General features: G+C 40.3%; 2 protein-coding genes across 8 annotated transcripts in view; one reads left to right on the top strand and one right to left on the bottom strand.

The window, feature by feature from the left end:
- The window catches only part of LOC106063066 (G-protein coupled receptor moody-like), a 35,037-nt gene extending 24,313 nt beyond the window's left edge, over window positions 1-10,724 (top strand). For all 4 annotated transcript variants that reach the window (XM_013221381.2, XM_056025931.1, XM_013221380.2 and 1 more), the window contains one exon: window positions 338-10,724. In XM_013221381.2, coding sequence (XP_013076835.1) covers window positions 338-986 — 649 coding nt within the window. In that variant the 3' untranslated portion in view covers window positions 987-10,724. The remainder of the gene's footprint in view (window positions 1-337) is intronic.
- LOC106063065 (histone deacetylase 6-like) overlaps window positions 1-20,980 on the bottom strand; it is a 189,063-nt gene that overhangs the window by 108,803 nt on the left and 59,280 nt on the right. For all 4 annotated transcript variants that reach the window (XM_056025926.1, XM_056025924.1, XM_056025925.1 and 1 more), the window contains 2 exons: window positions 16,774-16,841; window positions 14,928-15,006 (listed from right to left, as the gene is read on the bottom strand). In XM_056025926.1, coding sequence (XP_055881901.1) covers window positions 14,928-15,006; window positions 16,774-16,841 — 147 coding nt within the window. The remainder of the gene's footprint in view (window positions 1-14,927; window positions 15,007-16,773; window positions 16,842-20,980) is intronic.

Here is a 20,980-nt window from a genome sequence, read left to right on the forward strand (position 1 = left end):
TCGAACTCAAGAAAAAAATCGGTGAAGTGATAAGTGGATGTAGATGTGAATTCAATTCCAAATTGTAACCATTTAGAACACACTTTCAATATGCAAGTATCGATATGCATAATGGAAATAGGAATAAGGCTAACAAAAGATAATTGTATTTACAAATACACATATCTAATTAATTCTACATCAACAAGTAACGAAATATTTATCCCAATTCAAATGGGAAATCGGTAATTGTGAAATAGTAATAGTAGAAAAATACTGATTTCAAAATGCTTCATTTTACATTAAAGATGTAGATTGGATCTCCACAAATTACTTTAAGTTTCTTTGTTCTTTCCAGATTCCTTCATGTGGTTCATCCCCAAAGTCATACTCGATACACACAGAGACCTTGGTTCATCGCGGCATGTGTCTTATGCTGGGCGCTGCCTTTTTTCTTCTGCATCACTCCGCTGATAGGGATCTGGGGAAGCTTTGACTTCCAGGAGCGCATCCTCCAGTGTACCTTCAGCACTAACAGCAGTAAGTCCCATAAAATTACAACCATCACAGCCGGCTACGTCGTGCCCTGCCTCTTCATCTGCGTCTGCTACGCCCGCCTGGGCTGCGTTGTCTGCACTTCCAGGCAGCGGGCGTCCAGGGGGAGCCAGTACCGCAGGCAAAGGGCGCGCAGAGAGTCTTTCAGACTGACGGGGATGATGCTGCTGATCTTTCTGGGGTTCCTCATAGGCACCACCCCATTTTTCATCATCAATACCGTGGACAACAGACTCAAATACCCCATGCCACACATCTGGTCACCGTTCCTGGCTTGGATCATGTACAGCATGAACCCGGTCATCTACACCGTAATGGACGTCAACTTCCAGAGGGCCTACCATCGGCTACTACTGTGTATGATTTTCAAGCCAGACAATGTAGCGGAGACTAGTGTGGCGGACAGACAGAGTTCATTGATCAAGGGAAAGCACGATCAGCCTCCGCAATGAAATGTCAGGATTGTACATTAGAAACAGAGAGATTTAGAACTCAACGACCAGGTCGTACACTCAGCTTTAGAATAGTCAGAAGGCAAGGACCTTGCCATCCAGCAACTAAGCTTTAGAACAATAATAATGCAAGGACCTTACCAGTCAATAAGCATTCATAAGGCAAGGAACTTGTAACCACCAAGCTTTAGATTACTCACAACACAAGGACCTGGCCGCCACTAAGCTTGAGAACATTTAAAGCTCAAGGGCCTTATCGCCCGCTGAGTTTTAGAACATTTAAAACGCATGGACATGTGAGCCACTGAATTTAAAAGAAATGAATTCTACTCACTGATGAATGTAATAGATTTGAAAATAAAACGAAAAACATGGAATCAATATGTCTGCAGACAAAGTTAATTCAGGAAATAGAAACCAAATCAGAAGACAAGGGAAACAAAATCTAGAAGGAAGGAAAAAAAAAAGAAAATCCGATTTATAAGTTTTTGTCTAATTTGTTTCTAACCAGCTGTAAAACAAGATCTTCAAATGTTTGTGTGAGAAAACCATGATGTGAAGACACAATGTATTTCATGTTGTAAACACACAAAGTATTCATGATGTGAAGACACAAAGTATTCATGATGTAAAGACACAAAGTATTCATGATGTAAAGACACAAAGTATTCATGATGTGAAGACACAAAGTATTCATGATGTAAAGACACAAAGTATTCATGATGTGAAGACGCAAATTATTTATGATATGAAGACACAAATTATTCATGATGTGAAGACACAAAATATTCATGATGTAAAGACACAATGTATTTCATGATGTAAAGGCACAAAGTATTCATGATGTGAAGACGCAAATTATTTATGATATGAAGACACAAATTATTCATGATGTGAAGACACAAAGTATTCATGATGTGAAGACACAATGCATTTCATGATGTAAAGACACAAAGTATTCATGATGTGAAGACACAATGCATTTCATGATGTAAAGACACAAAGTATTCATGATGTGAAGAGCACAAAATAATTCTGTGTGTTTGTAATGTCAAGTTTATGAGATGTTTAACTTTTTTTTAAATGTTGTTTTACTTCAGGTGAACAAACAACACATCACGATTCGTAAAGGCAATCTGGTCAGCTATCATGCTTGAACCTTGTCTCATCTATTCTTAGCTTGAAACCCCCCCTCCCCCCCCCCCCCCAGAGTGTTGGAAATATAGCACAGAAAGTTGACCCGAAGTGTGAAGTTTCAAAACGTCCGCAATGATTTATGTCAGAACAAAAATGAACTTCAATTCTTTATTCCATTTAAACGTAGACGTGTTCAGAGACGGTAAAGAAATGATTGAAACTTTATATATATATAACAGCATGACCACTTAACATTTCATTATACAAATGAAATCATCTTCACCGTACAAGACAATAGCCCTCATCGATGGAGATGTAGACAAGAAGAATCGTTAGTCTAAAGATAGTCAAATTAAGCCATGTCTTACGAACAAACCTAAGATAAGTTCTATGTGCAATTAAACAATTTGGTCACTATTTGAAGTACTTCTAGACCAATATATTTAGATAAAAACCAATGGTGCTCTTCACCCCCTACTAGACTCCCCCCCCCCTTCCCGCCTCACGCACACAAAAAGAACAAAAAAAAAAACCTTCCTCCTCCCTCTATGCCCACTAAGAGGAACTCCGTTGAAATGGCTATTAATTATTTCCATTAAAATGTCTTCTCTTTCAAGTTGTCACATACATAGGATGTCTAAATGTCTGGAAGCATACATTAACGCAGAAATAAAACTAATTATCAAAGTGTAGAGTTCTGGCTTCTTTTTTCATTCAATGCAAGTTTGCATTTTTCTTTATCCTCTCCATTGTATATGTCTAGTCTAGTTAAACATGCTGAGAAAGTTCACTATCTGCAAAGTTTAGCTAACACTGTACGTGCACGGTTTCTACGAATTAACACTGTAATGTTTGTCACGTGGTGAACAGAGAGTCGATGTATTCTAAGTCCAAACTCAGAGCTGATTTCATTTGGAAGTTTTTCTAGCCTCATCTGATTTGTTTCATTTGTGTAACCACTTCTCGAAAATTACGTGTACCTCTGACTATCTACAAAGTATTGTTACGTATTTCTGAATCTTCTGGCTAGAAGTATTAGTAGACACACAAATAAAAACACTGCAAAGAACTTGACGACTAAACTTTCAGTTTAATATAACTTTAATGACTATTAACTCTAATAATTCGTCACTGTAACATGTAGCGTAGAAGACTGTACAATATCTGTCAGTTTACAGTTAGCTATACTTCGTTGCAATTCATCTCTTCACTTCGTTGCAATTCATCTCTTCTCAACTTGCATCGAGCCGTATTCCACAGAACAGACCAACGACACACTTCCCAGTGTCGCTCCAGGTCTCCTAAAGCTGAACCAAGTCGCACTCAAGTCTACCGAATCAGAGCCGCACACGTCTTACATCGACTGTATCGACTGTAACGGCTCAAGTCCACTGTAGTTCGCTGTATAGACTTTAACGACAGTAGTCCACTCCAGTTAACTCTACCCTAGTTAACTTGCATCGAGTCGTACACATTTCTCTTCCACAGAGCCGCACACGTCTTACATCGTCTCTATCGACTGTAACGGCTCACTCACGACTCCATACGACTGACTTTCACATTAACTTTCAGGCTTATATAGAGTCCCTAATCGCTTCTCTAAAGTTGCACAAACACTCCTAGTATCCTCTGGAATAACATGTCAGGAAACGTCACATCCTGTCTTTATTTATACATGTAGATTCCAGAAAACACTCGATGCAGTGTCATCAAGTCGGGGTCACACGTAGTGACCTTTATCTGTCACTGTTCATTAGTAACTGTCCCCCTACTTAGATCTGTTCGTCCCCTGGAACAACACGTGTGGACACGTCACATCCTGTCTTTGTTTGTACATGTAGATTCCAGGGAACACTAGCTGCTGTGTCATCTCGCCGGGGTTATACGTTGACCTCTACCTATCACTGTTCATTTGTAACACTGCCCCCTTCTTAGATCTGTTCGTCCCGAACAGATTCTACTTCATCACGATACTGATGAAATCGATCGACGATCAAGTAGGAAGCTTTGGTGGTTGCCCCCTTCTCAGAGATGTTCTTTCAATCTGGCAGTCGCAGTCCATCTTCTTTCCATAGAAGAATGGGAGCCAAATCCTCATTTTTCAACAGTTCCTCACAAATGTTTTCATCAATCTTGGTATGGAAACATCGACCTTCAGATGACGACATTGGGCACTCTTGTCGAGAAAGTTCATCAGCATTCTAACGAGTTCGTGCTTCACTGGCTGAGTTTTACATTTTCAAGCATCTTTTTACAGAGCTTCTTCAGAGATAACTAGGATCATCACAGTACAGCAATATTCACATGCTCTTCTTTTAAACAACAGCAACTGACTTGGGTTTGTACGATGTTGGGTGGATTTCTTGTACAGTTCTGTCACAGATGGTTACTCACTACAGTTCTGACATCTTAAACTACTTCTTTTCTGTCCTTCTTGCTTCTGACTTAATTAGCGTTCTTCTAAAACCTCTGTTATTCTTCATCAACCTATTCTCATGAGGAATGTTCTTAGATTATTCTTTAGTGGCTTCACACTTTCAACTGATTCGTAAGGCTTTCTTCTTTGGTTTGATGGTCCCGGACATAATCTTTTCTAACAACATAGGCTATGGAGTTTCATTAGTGCAGGTGGGGGTCTATCAGTTGGAGAAGTGGTGGGCTTGTTTTCTAACAACATGGGCTATGGAGTTTCATAAATGCATGTGGGGGTCTATCAGTGGGAGAAGGGGTGGGTTTGTATCTTGATCTTGTTGGAGCCATCCACGTTGCACTCTGCATATGTCGCTTTCTCCGCCTCCTCAATTTGATATTTCTTTGGTTGCGTTGATGTCGTTGTCGTTGTCTTGCTTTCTTGTCGATCAATGCTGATGGCAGCCACTTAGCACATAGGAAGGTATTGCATTTCATGGCTGTAGTCATCAAGACTGTTGATCTAACAAGTTGCTTCAGCATTATTCTTCGATGGGTGCTTTGCGAATGATCTGCAAGTCCACTTGAAGGCAAGGTGTCAAACATGTCATCACCTTCATCCGAGTCTGGAGCACTCGCCTGTGGGGCAGGTTGATAACATTCAACGTGCAAAGGTCCATCAACTTCAGCATCAGATTCTATTGTGATTCCTTGACTATCACCAGGGCTTCTCATGCCTACCCTGACAGCTGTACAAGCTTCTGTTAAGTCTAGAGCTTGTTGGTGTATTTCTAAGCATTCACAGTCTTCTTGCATAGCTACGTACGTACAGTTCTTGTCAAACGCATGAGTGCAGTAATCAAACTTCGAGTTCCTCTCGTAGACACTGGCAGATAGAAGACAAAAGTCTTTAAGGCCCACAGCAACAGGCTTGGACGCAGACCCAACGTTGTCTTGTTCTGTCTGGCTGGTTGAGGTACTCATATCGGGTATATCTCTAGCAAAATCTTCGGTTGAACTATAGGTCTCTTCTCTTGTTTCTTCAACTGTCTCATTCAGCTTCTCGTTGAAACAGAAACAGCTACCGTCTCTTTTCATTTCTTGTTGGCCACATTCGTTTGGTTTGCTATCACAGTCACAGACAGCACAACCATCACCAGCATCCCTATCGTAATTGTCTGTATCGCCACATCCTTGGTTGGATAATTGTTCGCTGTTAATCAATGGTGTAGCTCTTTCATGTGTCGACTCAATCTGATACTGCTGAGTGTTCAGTAGCTCGTTCATGATGATTCTCGTTTGATCTTTTATCGTATCGGTTTGTTCTTCTGTCTTGTTGGGTGTGGTAGCTATTTGTTCATTTTCATTCATGACTTTAATCAACTGGTTAAATGAAGAAAATCTAGTGTTGATTTCTGATTCTACCATCTTAATGCTCTCTTTCACCGAGTTCATTTTGTATTGCAAAGTTCTCAGGAGCTCCATCGTATTAGGTTTGATTTCAAATTGGCAAGTGTCCGGATTCTCATCTTCCTCCAACAGGGCTTGTCTGAGACGTGCTGTTAGCGTTTCCTTATTTCCGTTAAGCTGTAGACCTCTTTCTCGAAGCTCTTGTCTAAGTTCTTTCATGTCAAGTTCATTAAGAAGTTTGGTGGAATACATTCTAGCCAGAAAGATCCCACTTCTGACACCATTTGTTACGTATTTCTGAATCTTCTGGCTAGAAGTATTAGTAGACACACAAATAAAAACACTGCAAAGAACTTGACGACTAAACTTTCAGTTTAATATAACTTTAATGACTATTAACTCTAATAATTCGTCACTGTAACATGTAGCGTAGAAGACTGTACAATATCTGTCAGTTTACAGTTAGCTATACTTCGTTGCAATTCATCTCTTCACTTCGTTGCAATTCATCTCTTCTCAACTTGCATCGAGCCGTATTCCACAGAACAGACCAACGACACACTTCCCAGTGTCGCTCCAGGTCTCCTAAAGCTGAACCAAGTCGCACTCAAGTCTACCGAATCAGAGCCGCACACGTCTTACATCGACTGTATCGACTGTAACGGCTCAAGTCCACTGTAGTTCGCTGTATAGACTTTAACGACAGTAGTCCACTCCAGTTAACTCTACCCTAGTTAACTTGCATCGAGTCGTACACATTTCTCTTCCACAGAGCCGCACACGTCTTACATCGTCTCTATCGACTGTAACGGCTCACTCACGACTCCATACGACTGACTTTCACATTAACTTTCAGGCTTATATAGAGTCCCTAATCGCTTCTCTAAAGTTGCACAAACACTCCTAGTATCCTCTGGAATAACATGTCAGGAAACGTCACATCCTGTCTTTATTTATACATGTAGATTCCAGAAAACACTCGATGCAGTGTCATCAAGTCGGGGTCACACGTAGTGACCTTTATCTGTCACTGTTCATTAGTAACTGTCCCCCTACTTAGATCTGTTCGTCCCCTGGAACAACACGTGTGGACACGTCACATCCTGTCTTTGTTTGTACATGTAGATTCCAGGGAACACTAGCTGCTGTGTCATCTCGCCGGGGTCATACGTTGACCTCTACCTATCACTGTTCATTTGTAACACTGCCCCCTTCTTAGATCTGTTCGTCCCGAACAGATTCTACTTCATCACGATACTGATGAAATCGATCGACGATCAAGTAGGAAGCTTTGGTGGTTGCCCCCTTCTCAGAGATGTTCTTTCAATCTGGCAGTCGCAGTCCATCTTCTTTCCATAGAAGAATGGGAGCCAAATCCTCATTTTTCAACAGTTCCTCACAAATGTTTTCATCAATCTTGGTATGGAAACATCGACCTTCAGATGACGACATTGGGCACTCTTGTCGAGAAAGTTCATCAGCATTCTAACGAGTTCGTGCTTCACTGGCTGAGTTTTACATTTTCAAGCATCTTTTTACAGAGCTTCTTCAGAGATAACTAGGATCATCACAGTACAGCAATATTCACATGCTCTTCTTTTAAACAACAGCAACTGACTTGGGTTTGTACGATGTTGGGTGGATTTCTTGTACAGTTCTGTCACAGATGGTTACTCACTACAGTTCTGACATCTTAAACTACTTCTTTTCTGTCCTTCTTGCTTCTGACTTAATTAGCGTTCTTCTAAAACCTCTGTTATTCTTCATCAACCTATTCTCATGAGGAATGTTCTTAGATTATTCTTTAGTGGCTTCACACTTTCAACTGATTCGTAAGGCTTTCTTCTTTGGTTTGATGGTCCCGGACATAATCTTTTCTAACAACATAGGCTATGGAGTTTCATTAGTGCAGGTGGGGGTCTATCAGTTGGAGAAGTGGTGGGCTTGTTTTCTAACAACATGGGCTATGGAGTTTCATAAATGCATGTGGGGGTCTATCAGTGGGAGAAGGGGTGGGTTTGTATCTTGATCTTGTTGGAGCCATCCACGTTGCACTCTGCATATGTCGCTTTCTCCGCCTCCTCAATTTGATATTTCTTTGGTTGCGTTGATGTCGTTGTCGTTGTCTTGCTTTCTTGTCGATCAATGCTGATGGCAGCCACTTAGCACATAGGAAGGTATTGCATTTCATGGCTGTAGTCATCAAGACTGTTGATCTAACAAGTTGCTTCAGCATTATTCTTCGATGGGTGCTTTGCGAATGATCTGCAAGTCCACTTGAAGGCAAGGTGTCAAACATGTCATCACCTTCATCCGAGTCTGGAGCACTCGCCTGTGGGGCAGGTTGATAACATTCAACGTGCAAAGGTCCATCAACTTCAGCATCAGATTCTATTGTGATTCCTTGACTATCACCAGGGCTTCTCATGCCTACCCTGACAGCTGTACAAGCTTCTGTTAAGTCTAGAGCTTGTTGGTGTATTTCTAAGCATTCACAGTCTTCTTGCATAGCTACGTACGTACAGTTCTTGTCAAACGCATGAGTGCAGTAATCAAACTTCGAGTTCCTCTCGTAGACACTGGCAGATAGAAGACAAAAGTCTTTAAGGCCCACAGCAACAGGCTTGGACGCAGACCCAACGTTGTCTTGTTCTGTCTGGCTGGTTGAGGTACTCATATCGGGTATATCTCTAGCAAAATCTTCGGTTGAACTATAGGTCTCTTCTCTTGTTTCTTCAACTGTCTCATTCAGCTTCTCGTTGAAACAGAAACAGCTACCGTCTCTTTTCATTTCTTGTTGGCCACATTCGTTTGGTTTGCTATCACAGTCACAGACAGCACAACCATCACCAGCATCCCTATCGTAATTGTCTGTATCGCCACATCCTTGGTTGGATAATTGTTCGCTGTTAATCAATGGTGTAGCTCTTTCATGTGTCGACTCAATCTGATACTGCTGAGTGTTCAGTAGCTCGTTCATGATGATTCTCGTTTGATCTTTTATCGTATCGGTTTGTTCTTCTGTCTTGTTGGGTGTGGTAGCTATTTGTTCATTTTCATTCATGACTTTAATCAACTGGTTAAATGAAGAAAATCTAGTGTTGATTTCTGATTCTACCATCTTAATGCTCTCTTTCACCGAGTTCATTTTGTATTGCAAAGTTCTCAGGAGCTCCATCGTATTAGGTTTGATTTCAAATTGGCAAGTGTCCGGATTCTCATCTTCCTCCAACAGGGCTTGTCTGAGACGTGCTGTTAGCGTTTCCTTATTTCCGTTAAGCTGTAGACCTCTTTCTCGAAGCTCTTGTCTAAGTTCTTTCATGTCAAGTTCATTAAGAAGTTTGGTGGAATACATTCTAGCCAGAAAGATCCCACTTCTGACACCATTTGTTACGTATTTCTGAATCTTCTGGCTAGAAGTATTAGTAGACACACAAATAAAAACACTGCAAAGAACTTGACGACTAAACTTTCAGTTTAATATAACTTTAATGACTATTAACTCTAATAATTCGTCACTGTAACATGTAGCGTAGAAGACTGTACAATATCTGTCAGTTTACAGTTAGCTATACTTCGTTGCAATTCATCTCTTCACTTCGTTGCAATTCATCTCTTCTCAACTTGCATCGAGCCGTATTCCACAGAACAGACCAACGACACACTTCCCAGTGTCGCTCCAGGTCTCCTAAAGCTGAACCAAGTCGCACTCAAGTCTACCGAATCAGAGCCGCACACGTCTTACATCGACTGTATCGACTGTAACGGCTCAAGTCCACTGTAGTTCGCTGTATAGACTTTAACGACAGTAGTCCACTCCAGTTAACTCTACCCTAGTTAACTTGCATCGAGTCGTACACATTTCTCTTCCACAGAGCCGCACACGTCTTACATCGTCTCTATCGACTGTAACGGCTCACTCACGACTCCATACGACTGACTTTCACATTAACTTTCAGGCTTATATAGAGTCCCTAATCGCTTCTCTAAAGTTGCACAAACACTCCTAGTATCCTCTGGAATAACATGTCAGGAAACGTCACATCCTGTCTTTATTTATACATGTAGATTCCAGAAAACACTCGCTGCAGTGTCATCAAGTCGGGGTCACACGTAGTGACCTTTATCTGTCACTGTTCATTAGTAACTGTCCCCCTACTTAGATCTGTTCGTCCCCTGGAACAACACGTGTGGACACGTCACATCCTGTCTTTGTTTGTACATGTAGATTCCAGGGAACACTAGATGCTGTGTCATCTCGCCGGGGTCATACGTTGACCTCTACCTATCACTGTTCATTTGTAACAGTATCTACAAGTGTTATTATTATGTTCTAGTCACGTGGTATTCAGATGAGCTGGATGGCATTTTTATTAGAATAATTACTTAGTAAGATTAGGTTTTTGAAAACTGAAAACAAAATACCAAAGGAAGTGTTTCTAACATTGTACTAAATGGCATGGTTTGAGGCCAGTCCAATAGTTCAGTGGACAGAAGCAATGCATAGAAGCTTCCCTTGTCTCATGGTAGACATGTCAGAGGCAGGGGGAAATGCACTGGTGGTTAGGTAGTGTCTTCTTTCTTTTTTGTTTGGCTTCTTTCTGTACATATATATATATATATATATATATTATATTGAAACGCTGCTGTGATAAAATGTTTATGACCTGTGTTATTTCATTGTTTTATTCACTACTTGTATACATATAAAATGATCATGTTTAAAACTAGAGACACTATGACCTTTGGTCTGATTAGTAATAAACAAAGTTCGAAATAGTTGATCTGACTTGTAATTTTAATCTGCTTCTATAATTTATACTTCTTACATTTCTAAAACTGTCAGTATATATTGCAGGCAATCAGTGACTAAGAACTCGCATAGGAATTTAGTATAGAAAATTTTTTTAAACACATAAATAGTTACGTATAAAGAAAAATACATGATATGCTTTAACTTGGACATAGAAGGATTCCGAGGGATACCAAAGATGAACAAATGTACAAGACATTTCGTTTCAAAGTACCAACATGTAAGGTAACGTTGGTGAAGTTGATGATTTAAGCTGGTTCACCCAGGTACAACTGTCATAGAACAGAAACATCTAATTAAAAGTAACATATACAAAACATTTAGACGCTAATTGTTAGATAAGTAAAAGCAGAGTAAAACAAAACCCAGTATCTCTGAGACTCTGTACAGGACAAAGGAGCAACATAGTCACAAACTTTCACAAAATGTTAAATTTATACACCCACGTTTCTAGAACTACTATCTCTTAGAGTTAGACTGATCTACTGCATACTTTAGGCACAGAAACAAGTATGCGATTTTGTATTGATCTGTTAGAATTCAAAGCGTGAATGCATTGATCAACATGGTAGCAATGAAGAAATACCTCCAGGGCTTCTTACACCTCGACCTCACACATGTTTTAGTCACATGTGTCATTAGTTAATTAACGTGCTGCCCGTATCACTGCTCCAGAAATGTGTAAGTGTTTACAAGGGAGGCTGATGACTCCGAATTAAAAACTAATTAGAAGGTAGCACTACAAGCTAGAAACTCCTTAAGGTTTCATTGATAGAACAGATCATTCTTACTTTGTAGCCAATTCAATGAACACATGCGCATACTACATATAACAAGCTGGCGTAGATTTTGTAGTTATCTGTTTGACTTCAATCGACAAATGATTGTTATATTTCCGTTGAAATGAGCATAGAAGTTTTAATATTAACATTTGGTCAGAGGTTCTTCTCAGAAGTTTTAATATTAACATTTGGTCAGAGGTTCTTCTCAGAAGTTTTAATATTAACATTTGGTCAGAGGTTCTTCTCAGAAGTTTTAATATTAACATTTGGTCAGAGGTTCTTCTCAGATGTTTTAATATTAACATTTGGTCAGAGGTTCTTCTCAGATGTTTTAATATTAACATTTGGTCAGAGGTTCTTCTCAGATGTTTTAATATTAACATTTGGTCAGAGGTTCTTCTCAGAAGTTTTAATATTAACATTTGGTCAGAGGTTCTTCTCAGATGTTTTAATATTAACATTTGGTCAGAGGTTCTTCTCAGAAGTTTTAATATTAACATTTGGTCAAAGGTTCTTCTCAGAAGTTGTAATATTAACATTTGGTCAGAGGTTCTTCTCAGATGTTTTAATATTAACATTTGGTCAGAGGTTCTTGTCAGAAGTTTTAATATTAACATTTGGTCAGAGGTTCTTCTCATAAGTTCTAATATTAACATTTGTCAGAGGTTCTTATCAGAAGTTTTAATATTAACATTTGGTCAGTGGTTCTTGTCAGAAGTTTTAATATTAACATTTGGTCACAGGTTCTTCTCAGAAGTTTTAATATTAACATTTGGTCAGAGGTTCTTGTCAGAAGTTTTAATATTAACATTTTGTCAGAGGTTCTTCTCAGAAGTTTTAATATTAACATTTGGTCACAGGTTCTTCTCAGAAGTTTTAATATTAACATTTGGTCAGAGGTTCTTCTCCTGATAAATTATACCTCCATTTTTCTTGCTCAACCATCTCAAGTTTTAATATTAACATTTGTTTAGAGGTTCTTCTCATTATCAATTATACCTCCATTTTTCTTGCTCAACCATCTCCAATGTCCGACACAATGACCACCCAATCTGTTCAATTAAACAGGTGTATTTCTGACAGCGATCGATGGCCCCCCAGCACTATGCATTGAAAACCTAAACTGACGGGGAAAGAGTGGAATGATATTGAGACTTGCTTCTACTGTGGAAGGGGATACAAGTCTGGCAGAGAATTGTGTAGAACAAAATTCAATGCCAGGTCTGTTCAGTTCAAGTTATCTTTCAGTGTAATGGCATTGTTTGCCGTATGTTTATATTAGTGGTTCCAATAGTGTTTGATGTAGCACCTGGGGTAGGGGGCGGAGAGATGGGATACTTGTTTTAACTTTTAACCCCCCCCCCTTCCGCCAAGGCACAGAGAAACAAGTATACGGTGGAAACAAAAGACTGGCTTCTGGCAATGAGATCCACGTGACATAAATCAAGATTATGTTTGTAGATATTTTTTTTGTGTGTAAACGGAGTGAATTAGTCACCTTAGTATTCCGTAAGACTGATATCGCGTCTTACTGAATGGGTCATCTTAGTATTCCGTAAGACTGATATCGCTTGTTACTGAATGAGTCACCTTAGTATTCCGTAAGACTGATATCGCGTGTTACTGAATGGGTCATCTTAGTATTCCGTAAGACTGATATCGCTTGTTACTGAATGAGTCACCTTAGTATTCCGTAAGACTGATATCGCTTGTTACTGAATGAGTCACCTTAGTATTCCGTAAGACTGATATCGCGTCTTACTGAATGAGTCACCTTAGTATTCCGTAAGACTGATATCGCGTCTTACTGAATGGGTCATCTTAGTATTCCGTAAGACTGATATCGCGTCTTACTGAATGGGTCATCTTAGTATTCCGTAAGACTGATATCGCTTGTTACTGAATGAGTCACCTTAGTATTCCGTAAGACTGATATCGCGTCTTACTGAATGAGTCACCTTAGTATTCCGTAAGACTGATATCGCGTCTTACTGAATGAGTCATCTTAGTATTCCGTAAGACTGATATCGCGTCTTACTGAATGAGTCACCTTAGTATTCCGTAAGACTGATATCGCGTCTTACTGAATGGGTCAGAATAAAAGGAATAAGAAACACGAGGACTAGGTAGAGCACTTCTTTCAGCCAAGGAAGTCAACAAGTACATTGACAATACGGAGCGATGGGTGGCAGAGCGCACTTTGGCTAAGACTTGTTGCAGTTACAGATTGTCAAATGATCTCTATACAGAGAGACTTTCATTAGAGTGTATTACTCTTTTGAATGCTTTTTAGATGTTTCTTTTTTATGTTTCTCTTTTGAGGCGTAAAAAATCAATCAACATTAGGTTTCTGAATCGAAGTCTCAAGTCTCCCCTCACATTAGGTTATGACAATTGTTTTAAAGAGTGGTTTATTAATCATGTTTTGGCCACATCCTCCGCCATTAGAATGAGACGGCTTCTTTACAAAGGACAAAATTTGGATGGAGCGAAACAATGAAACAAAAAAAGTTTCTTAGATTCAAATGTTGAACCAAAGCATGAAACTAAAAATGTTCCAACACCAACTAAAAGATCGACAAAAAGTTTCAACTTGGTCCGGCATTGGGAAGTGGGAGATCGAACGTGTACAAAGTGTGACTGAAGCGATATTAGCGATAGAAGCGTGGCAAAACAAAAACAACAACAACAACAATATATTCTCTTAAACCAGAGTGATATCAGATATGTGGAACTCCTACAGTCCTTCGAGATATAAAAACATCTTAGCCCAGCAAATTAAAGATCAAATAATGTGTGACCTACACACAAGACATTGGATTTCCATGAAGACATCGTTTTTCAACATGTCGTCCACATGTTACACTAATCGGAGCGTATTTTCTGAGACATGCAAGGAAGAGACGGAACCAGAAGGTCTAAGTTGACGACTTTATTTGGAGAAGATAGATAGTAAACATAACACAAGGTTTGTCCAATAGTTCCCTAATCCTCGTCCAGTCCTACGGTCATCCAGTCTGCTAGTGCTACCTTTACTTTAGGTACCAGGTTACACTGCCATTCCTTTATTATTGTCAGTTGCAGAAGAGAACACACAGACATCTTCAGCCTCCCATCACAACGTCACAGGTCAAACATCAGAAAACGTCCATACACACCAAGCTGACTTTAATTCATTTAAGAGAATACAATAGGGGGGTCGCGCTGGGGTCAGAGGTCAGGTGAGTCGAGACGAGACAAAGGAAAAAAGTGAGAGCAGGAGAACCACGTGCAGACAACCTGCTCACTGCTGTGCCAACGGGCGCCTCCTGCATGTGCGCACATGCCCTGTGTGATTGAGTTTAATTAAAATGTACCGCGTGAGCAGGTAAATGAGTAGACTGTACTCACCTGGGGTCATATTGCTTGGGTTTGGGCGCTAAGCTAAATGTTGGCAGTCGGAGATCAGCTTCAACTTTGGGAATTTTTTCTGCAAAAAAAAAAAACACAAAAATATTAAAGCTAAAAGCGAAAGCAGCTTTTCAAATTAGTAACTATGTACATCCATTATCAAGTAGGAGATACTGAAGAATATATATTTCTTTTAACGTAACGGAGCTTTTCTGTTAGGTCTTTTTTTTTTATTATTATTATTATTTTTAAATCGGAGGAGGGGGAATAGCTAATATTCAGTCTATTTGGTCAACAATGTTAGTTTGTTGTTTGTATTTTTTTTTCTCATGTTGTAAACTGCAAAATATTATCAAATAATATTAGTTGAGTTTTTGTTTTCAAGCTGTGTGATAAACACTTCTGATTTATATTATGGAGCATCCAAAACTTTAATGTCAACTAAACTTTCTAATACAATCTAGGAAATGAAACGATCAAAGACAAATTGAAAACTATTGAAACACACAAACGACATGTAGGCACCAAAACGACTAAATACGTAAGTCTGCAAACAGATCTAGATTTAAAACACAATATAAGTAGAAAACAAAAAACAGCTTACAAAATAACATTCTAGTTCTAATTTCAGGAGATAGTTTAAGATCAGAGATACATAAAAACGAAGTAAATGTTTCGGAATTTTTTGTTCCTTGGCAAAGATGCACAGATTTCAGAAGCGAAACGTTTCGACTTAATGAAGACAGCGTTACATTCCAGACTATCTTCCTTAGAGACGACAAGCCAACAGAAAGCAATCTTTAGAGGAGGTTAGCACTGCGGGAAAGATAATGGAGCTCAGGTTTCCCGTCACAGTATACAAGGGTAGGTACTTCTGGCACAAGAGTCAAGTCTGCACACCTGTAATGTCCTAGAGGAAGATAATCAAGGACAGCAACCTGTTGGGCTACGATAAGCCAGAAACTGATGCAGACTCCCGTTTATTTAAACAACGGCGGTACCAGAACAGAGTAATTAGTTTACTCTATGGTAAGATAGAAGATGGTAGGATACGCCCATGGGGTTGAGGGGGGATTTCAACAAAGGTGTTAAAATGTAAAGGTTATAATCGTAGAACTGAATAACGACTATTACTGAGCTCTAAGTCTTTCTTGTAAATAAAAATGGTAGCAACTTTGTAACCAAAATGACTATTAATAATGTGTTAAAAATAGTCCATCTTTATGTTTATTTTCAATTAAGTTTTAGCTTTACAGTTTAAAAATATCTAAAAAAAAAAAAAAAACATGGCGAATGGCTACATGCCAAAAAAAAGCATACATTGTGTGAACCATTACGTATAGCTTCTAAAACTCCATGTTAAAACTACATGTCAGCTATTTGTAAGAGGTCAAAGGGAAATAAACTGAGAAATGGGACCTGGAAGAATGAGTAGCATAAATTTTGGCATGTGTCCTAACCTTAATAAACAAGGCGTTAGGGTCTGCAGTGTTCACCTGTGTCTCATTCACTGGGGGACGTGGCAAATGTAAACTTTTAGTCAGAAACTGTATTGGCGTCAATTAGTCTTGACAGATGGAGAGAAAGGGAGAACTAGAACTTTCAAGACTGTACATCTCATTGCAGAAATGTACAACTCAACGAGTCTATTGGATCTTCCAGAATCAGATTGAAGAATGAGAATGTAAGAGCTTTTGTTTTGACCATTTGTAAACTACGACGTTCTTAATGTCTATCAATTACGGGTTGGTATGTGGAGTGTGCAGCACTTCATGTAGGCAGAGATGTTAGTTTCTTTCTTAGTTTAGTATCTATGCATATTTACATCACAAGAGTTCGTATCTACCTTTAAACTTGAGACAAGACCAGTAGTTCTTCTGAATGAGCAAAACTTCATTGACTGTGATGGCAGCGCTGGGAAACAAAAATTTAAAAAAAATAAAAAAGTCAGGCAAGTTCATAACCAAAGCACATATACACACAATATTTTAATAGGATCAAATGAAGAAGTTCGACGAACTGTAGCATATAATCTTTAGGGAATACATTGCTTCTCAAGCATTTAGTTTCACAAAGAGGTCGTTGGTGTAGTTCTCTTTGCATTGGCATTGCATTTTAGTTCAAGATAAAAACAAGTCATTAAATACCAGAATTAACGCATAAGACGAGAAATAGGAACAAGTCCAATAGATAAACTGATAAAAAAAACTATGTCTAATGTCGGAATTTGAGTTCAATACAAGGTTACAAAGACGGTTTGTGTGGTTTGATTGTTTGATTTGAGGCACATCGGCACAATTTAGGCCATGTCGTGCCTGCAGTCCCTTAAGGACTACTCTCTCTCTAAACAACAGGGCCAGATTCTATACAGTCATATCATTAAAATCAAGGTCTATTCACAGTTAAAATAGTCAAGGTAGTAAAAATTTAAATATTTGGTAAACATCTAATGTAAATAGTGCATGTTCACAAATTCATAAATCAGATCTTCGTAGATAGCCCCACTTCCCGGATAAAGCCCAGTACCTTCCCAGGGTCGACATTATCAAATAGTGTATTTAAATTAGTGACTCTAAAATATTTCGCTCTGACATCCTGGTATCTGGGGCAATCAACGAGGATATGTTCCACGGTGAGGCGAGAGTCACAGTACTCACAAAGTGGGGGCTCCTCTTTCTTCAGCACAAAAGAGTGCGTGATGTAGGTGTGGCCAATCCTAAGTCTGGACATGGTCGTGCTACCACGCCTTGTCAGACCCTTAGATGTGGGCCGCCACCTGACATCCGCCACAATCTGCCTGAGTTTACTGTGAGTCTCAGCCTCCCATCGGTTCTGCCACTCTCGATAGGTGGCAGAGGCAATACTTTGTCTCAGGTCCGAGTAGGGAATTTGGGTTCCTGACACCGCATGATTTAGGGCTCTCTTTGCTTCTCTGTCTGCGGCTTCGTTTCCCTCAATGCCAACATGGGAGGGGACCCAGATGAAGGTGACATCCCTACGGTCGGCTGTTATTTGGTCCAACAGCTTCAGGCTCTTATGTACCAATGGGATGTCAGTCTTCATCCGCCCCAAAGCTTGCAATGCAGATTTGGAGTCGGAGCAGATTATAAATTTCCTCCTTTCTGATGCTTTTACGGCCATAAGTGCAAGCAATATTGCGTGCAATTCGGCCGTAAAGATGGAGCAGCCATCGGGGAGTCTACGGGAGATTGTTTTGTTCCGAAAGGAGCAGGCACACGCGACCTTTCCCTCCATTTTGGATCCGTCTGTGTAGATGGTGCCACAATCTCTGTAGCTCTCCTGCAGTTCCCTAAAGTGGACTTGTAGTATGCTTGGGTCTGTATTTTCTTTTTTGAAATTGACGAGGGATAAATTTAATTTGGGTTTATTCATTAGCCAAGGAGGGTTCTGAGGGGTTTCTATTTTAGAGATTTGGTCAATGGGTGGGGTTAAATTTTGGATGGGTTCTCTCATTCGAAGGCCCAACGGCTGTATGACGTTAGGCCTTCGATTGTATAATACTACCTCTGTGGGGTTAAATATGGAGTTAAAAGCAGGGTTCGTGGGGTTGGATTTTAGCTTGACTATATACTGCATTGCAAGCTTTTTCATTCTTATATCCATGGGGAGTTCTCCAGCCTCCACATGGAGACTTGGGATAGGTGATGTACGAAACGCGCCGAGACAGAGACGCAGGGCAGCATTTTGTATTGGTTCCAGTATTTTTAGGTACGACTTCCTTGCTGCTCCATATATTATGGATCCGGAGTCTAGCTTGGATCGAATTAGACTCCGATAGAGCAGCAGCAAGGTATCTCTGTCAGCTCCCCAGTCCGTATGGCTGAGTACTCTTAGTATGTTTAATGACTTTTGGCATTTCTTCTTAAGTTCCTTAATGTGGGGGAGAAAATTAAATTTGGAATCTAAGGTGAGGCCTAAAAATTTTGTAGTTTTCACGACAGGGATCTTCTTTTTGTGTATAAATAGTTCAGGGTCTGGGTGGAGTCCCCTTAGATTACAAAAATGCATACTAACTGTTTTGGAGTCTGAGAATTTAAAACCATTATAGTTTGCCCAACCCTGATTTTTGTTTAAACATAACTGTAATTTTCTTTCTAAGGTGTTCATGTTTTTCCCATAAGTAAGAATGACAAAGTCATCAACATACAAAGAGCACTCTATGCCAGGGGACAGCGCATTTATGATGCTATTTATTTTAATGTTGAACAGGGTGACTGACAGAATGCTGCCCTGGGGTACACCCATTTCCTGGTCATGAGTGTCAGAAGCGGAGTTGCCCACTCGAACCTGAAATTTTCGATCTTTCAGGAATTCCTCCACAAAACGGGGGAGGTGTCCCTTAAGCCCCATAAGCGCCAGGTCACGTAGAATGCCATGTTTCCAGGTTGTGTCATAGGCCTTTTCTATATCGAAGAATACAGCTACTATATGTTCTCTTCTGAGTAATGCATTTCTAATATAAGCTTCCAGCCTTACCAGGTGGTCAGTTGTTGTCCGCCCCTGCCGGAATCCGCACTGGTAGTTTGAGATCACTTTATTCCTTTCCAGGTACCAGACCAGCCTACTGTTAATCATTCTTTCCATGGTTTTGCAGATGCAGCTTGTTAGTGCTATTGGTCGATAGTTAGCTGGGTCAGAGCCGTCTCTTCCCGGTTTAGGTATCGGTATAACTGTGGCTTTCCTCCAGCTGTTTGGGAAAGCGCCTGTTTGCCACACACAGTTATAGACCCCTAGCAGGACTGCCAATGAGGGTTCGGGAAGGTGCTTGAGGAACTGGTAATGGATTTCGTCTTCTCCAGGCGCTGTGTCATGTGACTTGTCCAGCGATTCCCTCAGTTCCTCAAGCGAGAACGGTTTGTTGTAGTCTTCATTGTTCTCTGACCTGAAATCAATGGGGTGTCTTTCCTCCCTGGTTTTGACTTTTTGGAACTCTGGCGTGTAGTGTGCAGTGGATGATTTTTCTGCTATTGAGGATGCAAGGCAGTCAGCTATTTCTCTGGGGGACGTGACAGTTCGCCCTTGGTTTTTCAAATGCCCTATTGCATTTGATTCTTTCCCTTTGATTCGCCTTACTGCCTTCCAAACCGCTCTAGCAGAAGTTTTGGCATCCAGACTGCCGACAAAACTTCTCCAGGAATTCCTTTTGGCTGACCGTATGGTTTGTCTAGCCTTTGCTCTAGCTATCCTGAATAGCTTTAGGTTTTCCTGGGAAGGATTCTTTATAAATGCAGCCAGTCGTTTTTTCCTATCGCCAATAGCTCTTTTGCAAGCTGTATCAAACAATGGTTTGCTAGGCCGTTTTGGATTTGCAGAGGTTAGGGGTACAACTTTCCTGGCTATACTTAGTAGCTTGCTAGCAAAGGTATCAGCTGGGTTCTGTTCATCGAGGATATTTTCTGTGATATCCTCGGAGCATCTTTTTTGGAATTGTTCCCAATCGGCCTTATTCAGTTTCCACCGCTGAGGTCGTCCTAATGAAGGGAGATTGTTAGTAATGATGATTGGGAAGTGATCACTTCCCCGTAGATCATTGCTAACTGACCATTTAAAGTCGTCCAGAAGTCCGGGGACGCATACGGTGAGGTCAATGCATGTGAGTGATCCAGTTCCTGGGTGCAAGTAGGTCGGTGATGCATCATAAAGTATGCATAAATCATGTTGGAGGAAGATATCCTCCAGCATACGACCTCTTGTGTCGGTATTGTTGGATCCCCACATGGTGTTATGGGCATTGAAATCCCCGAGGATTAGATAAGGCCGGGGGAGTTGTTTCAATAGGTCCTCCATGTCTGTTCGGTTTAATGGATCGCCTGGTGGTAGATACAATCTGCAGCAAGTGATAACCTTGTGATGGGTTATCCTAGCTGCTACGGCGTGTAGTGTGGTCTGTAGTTCTACCCTCTCATGGGGGATGCTATCCTTCACAAGGATACAGACTCCACCTGATGCTCTCTCTGCATCCTCAACATTCTTGCTGTAAGCACGATAGCTTCGGAAGCTGATGCAATCTTTCAGAAATGTTTCCTGTAAGC

The sequence above is a fragment of the Biomphalaria glabrata genome, chromosome 4 (genome assembly GCF_947242115.1).
Source record: "Biomphalaria glabrata chromosome 4, xgBioGlab47.1, whole genome shotgun sequence".
Classification (NCBI taxonomy): Eukaryota; Metazoa; Mollusca; class Gastropoda; family Planorbidae; genus Biomphalaria; species Biomphalaria glabrata.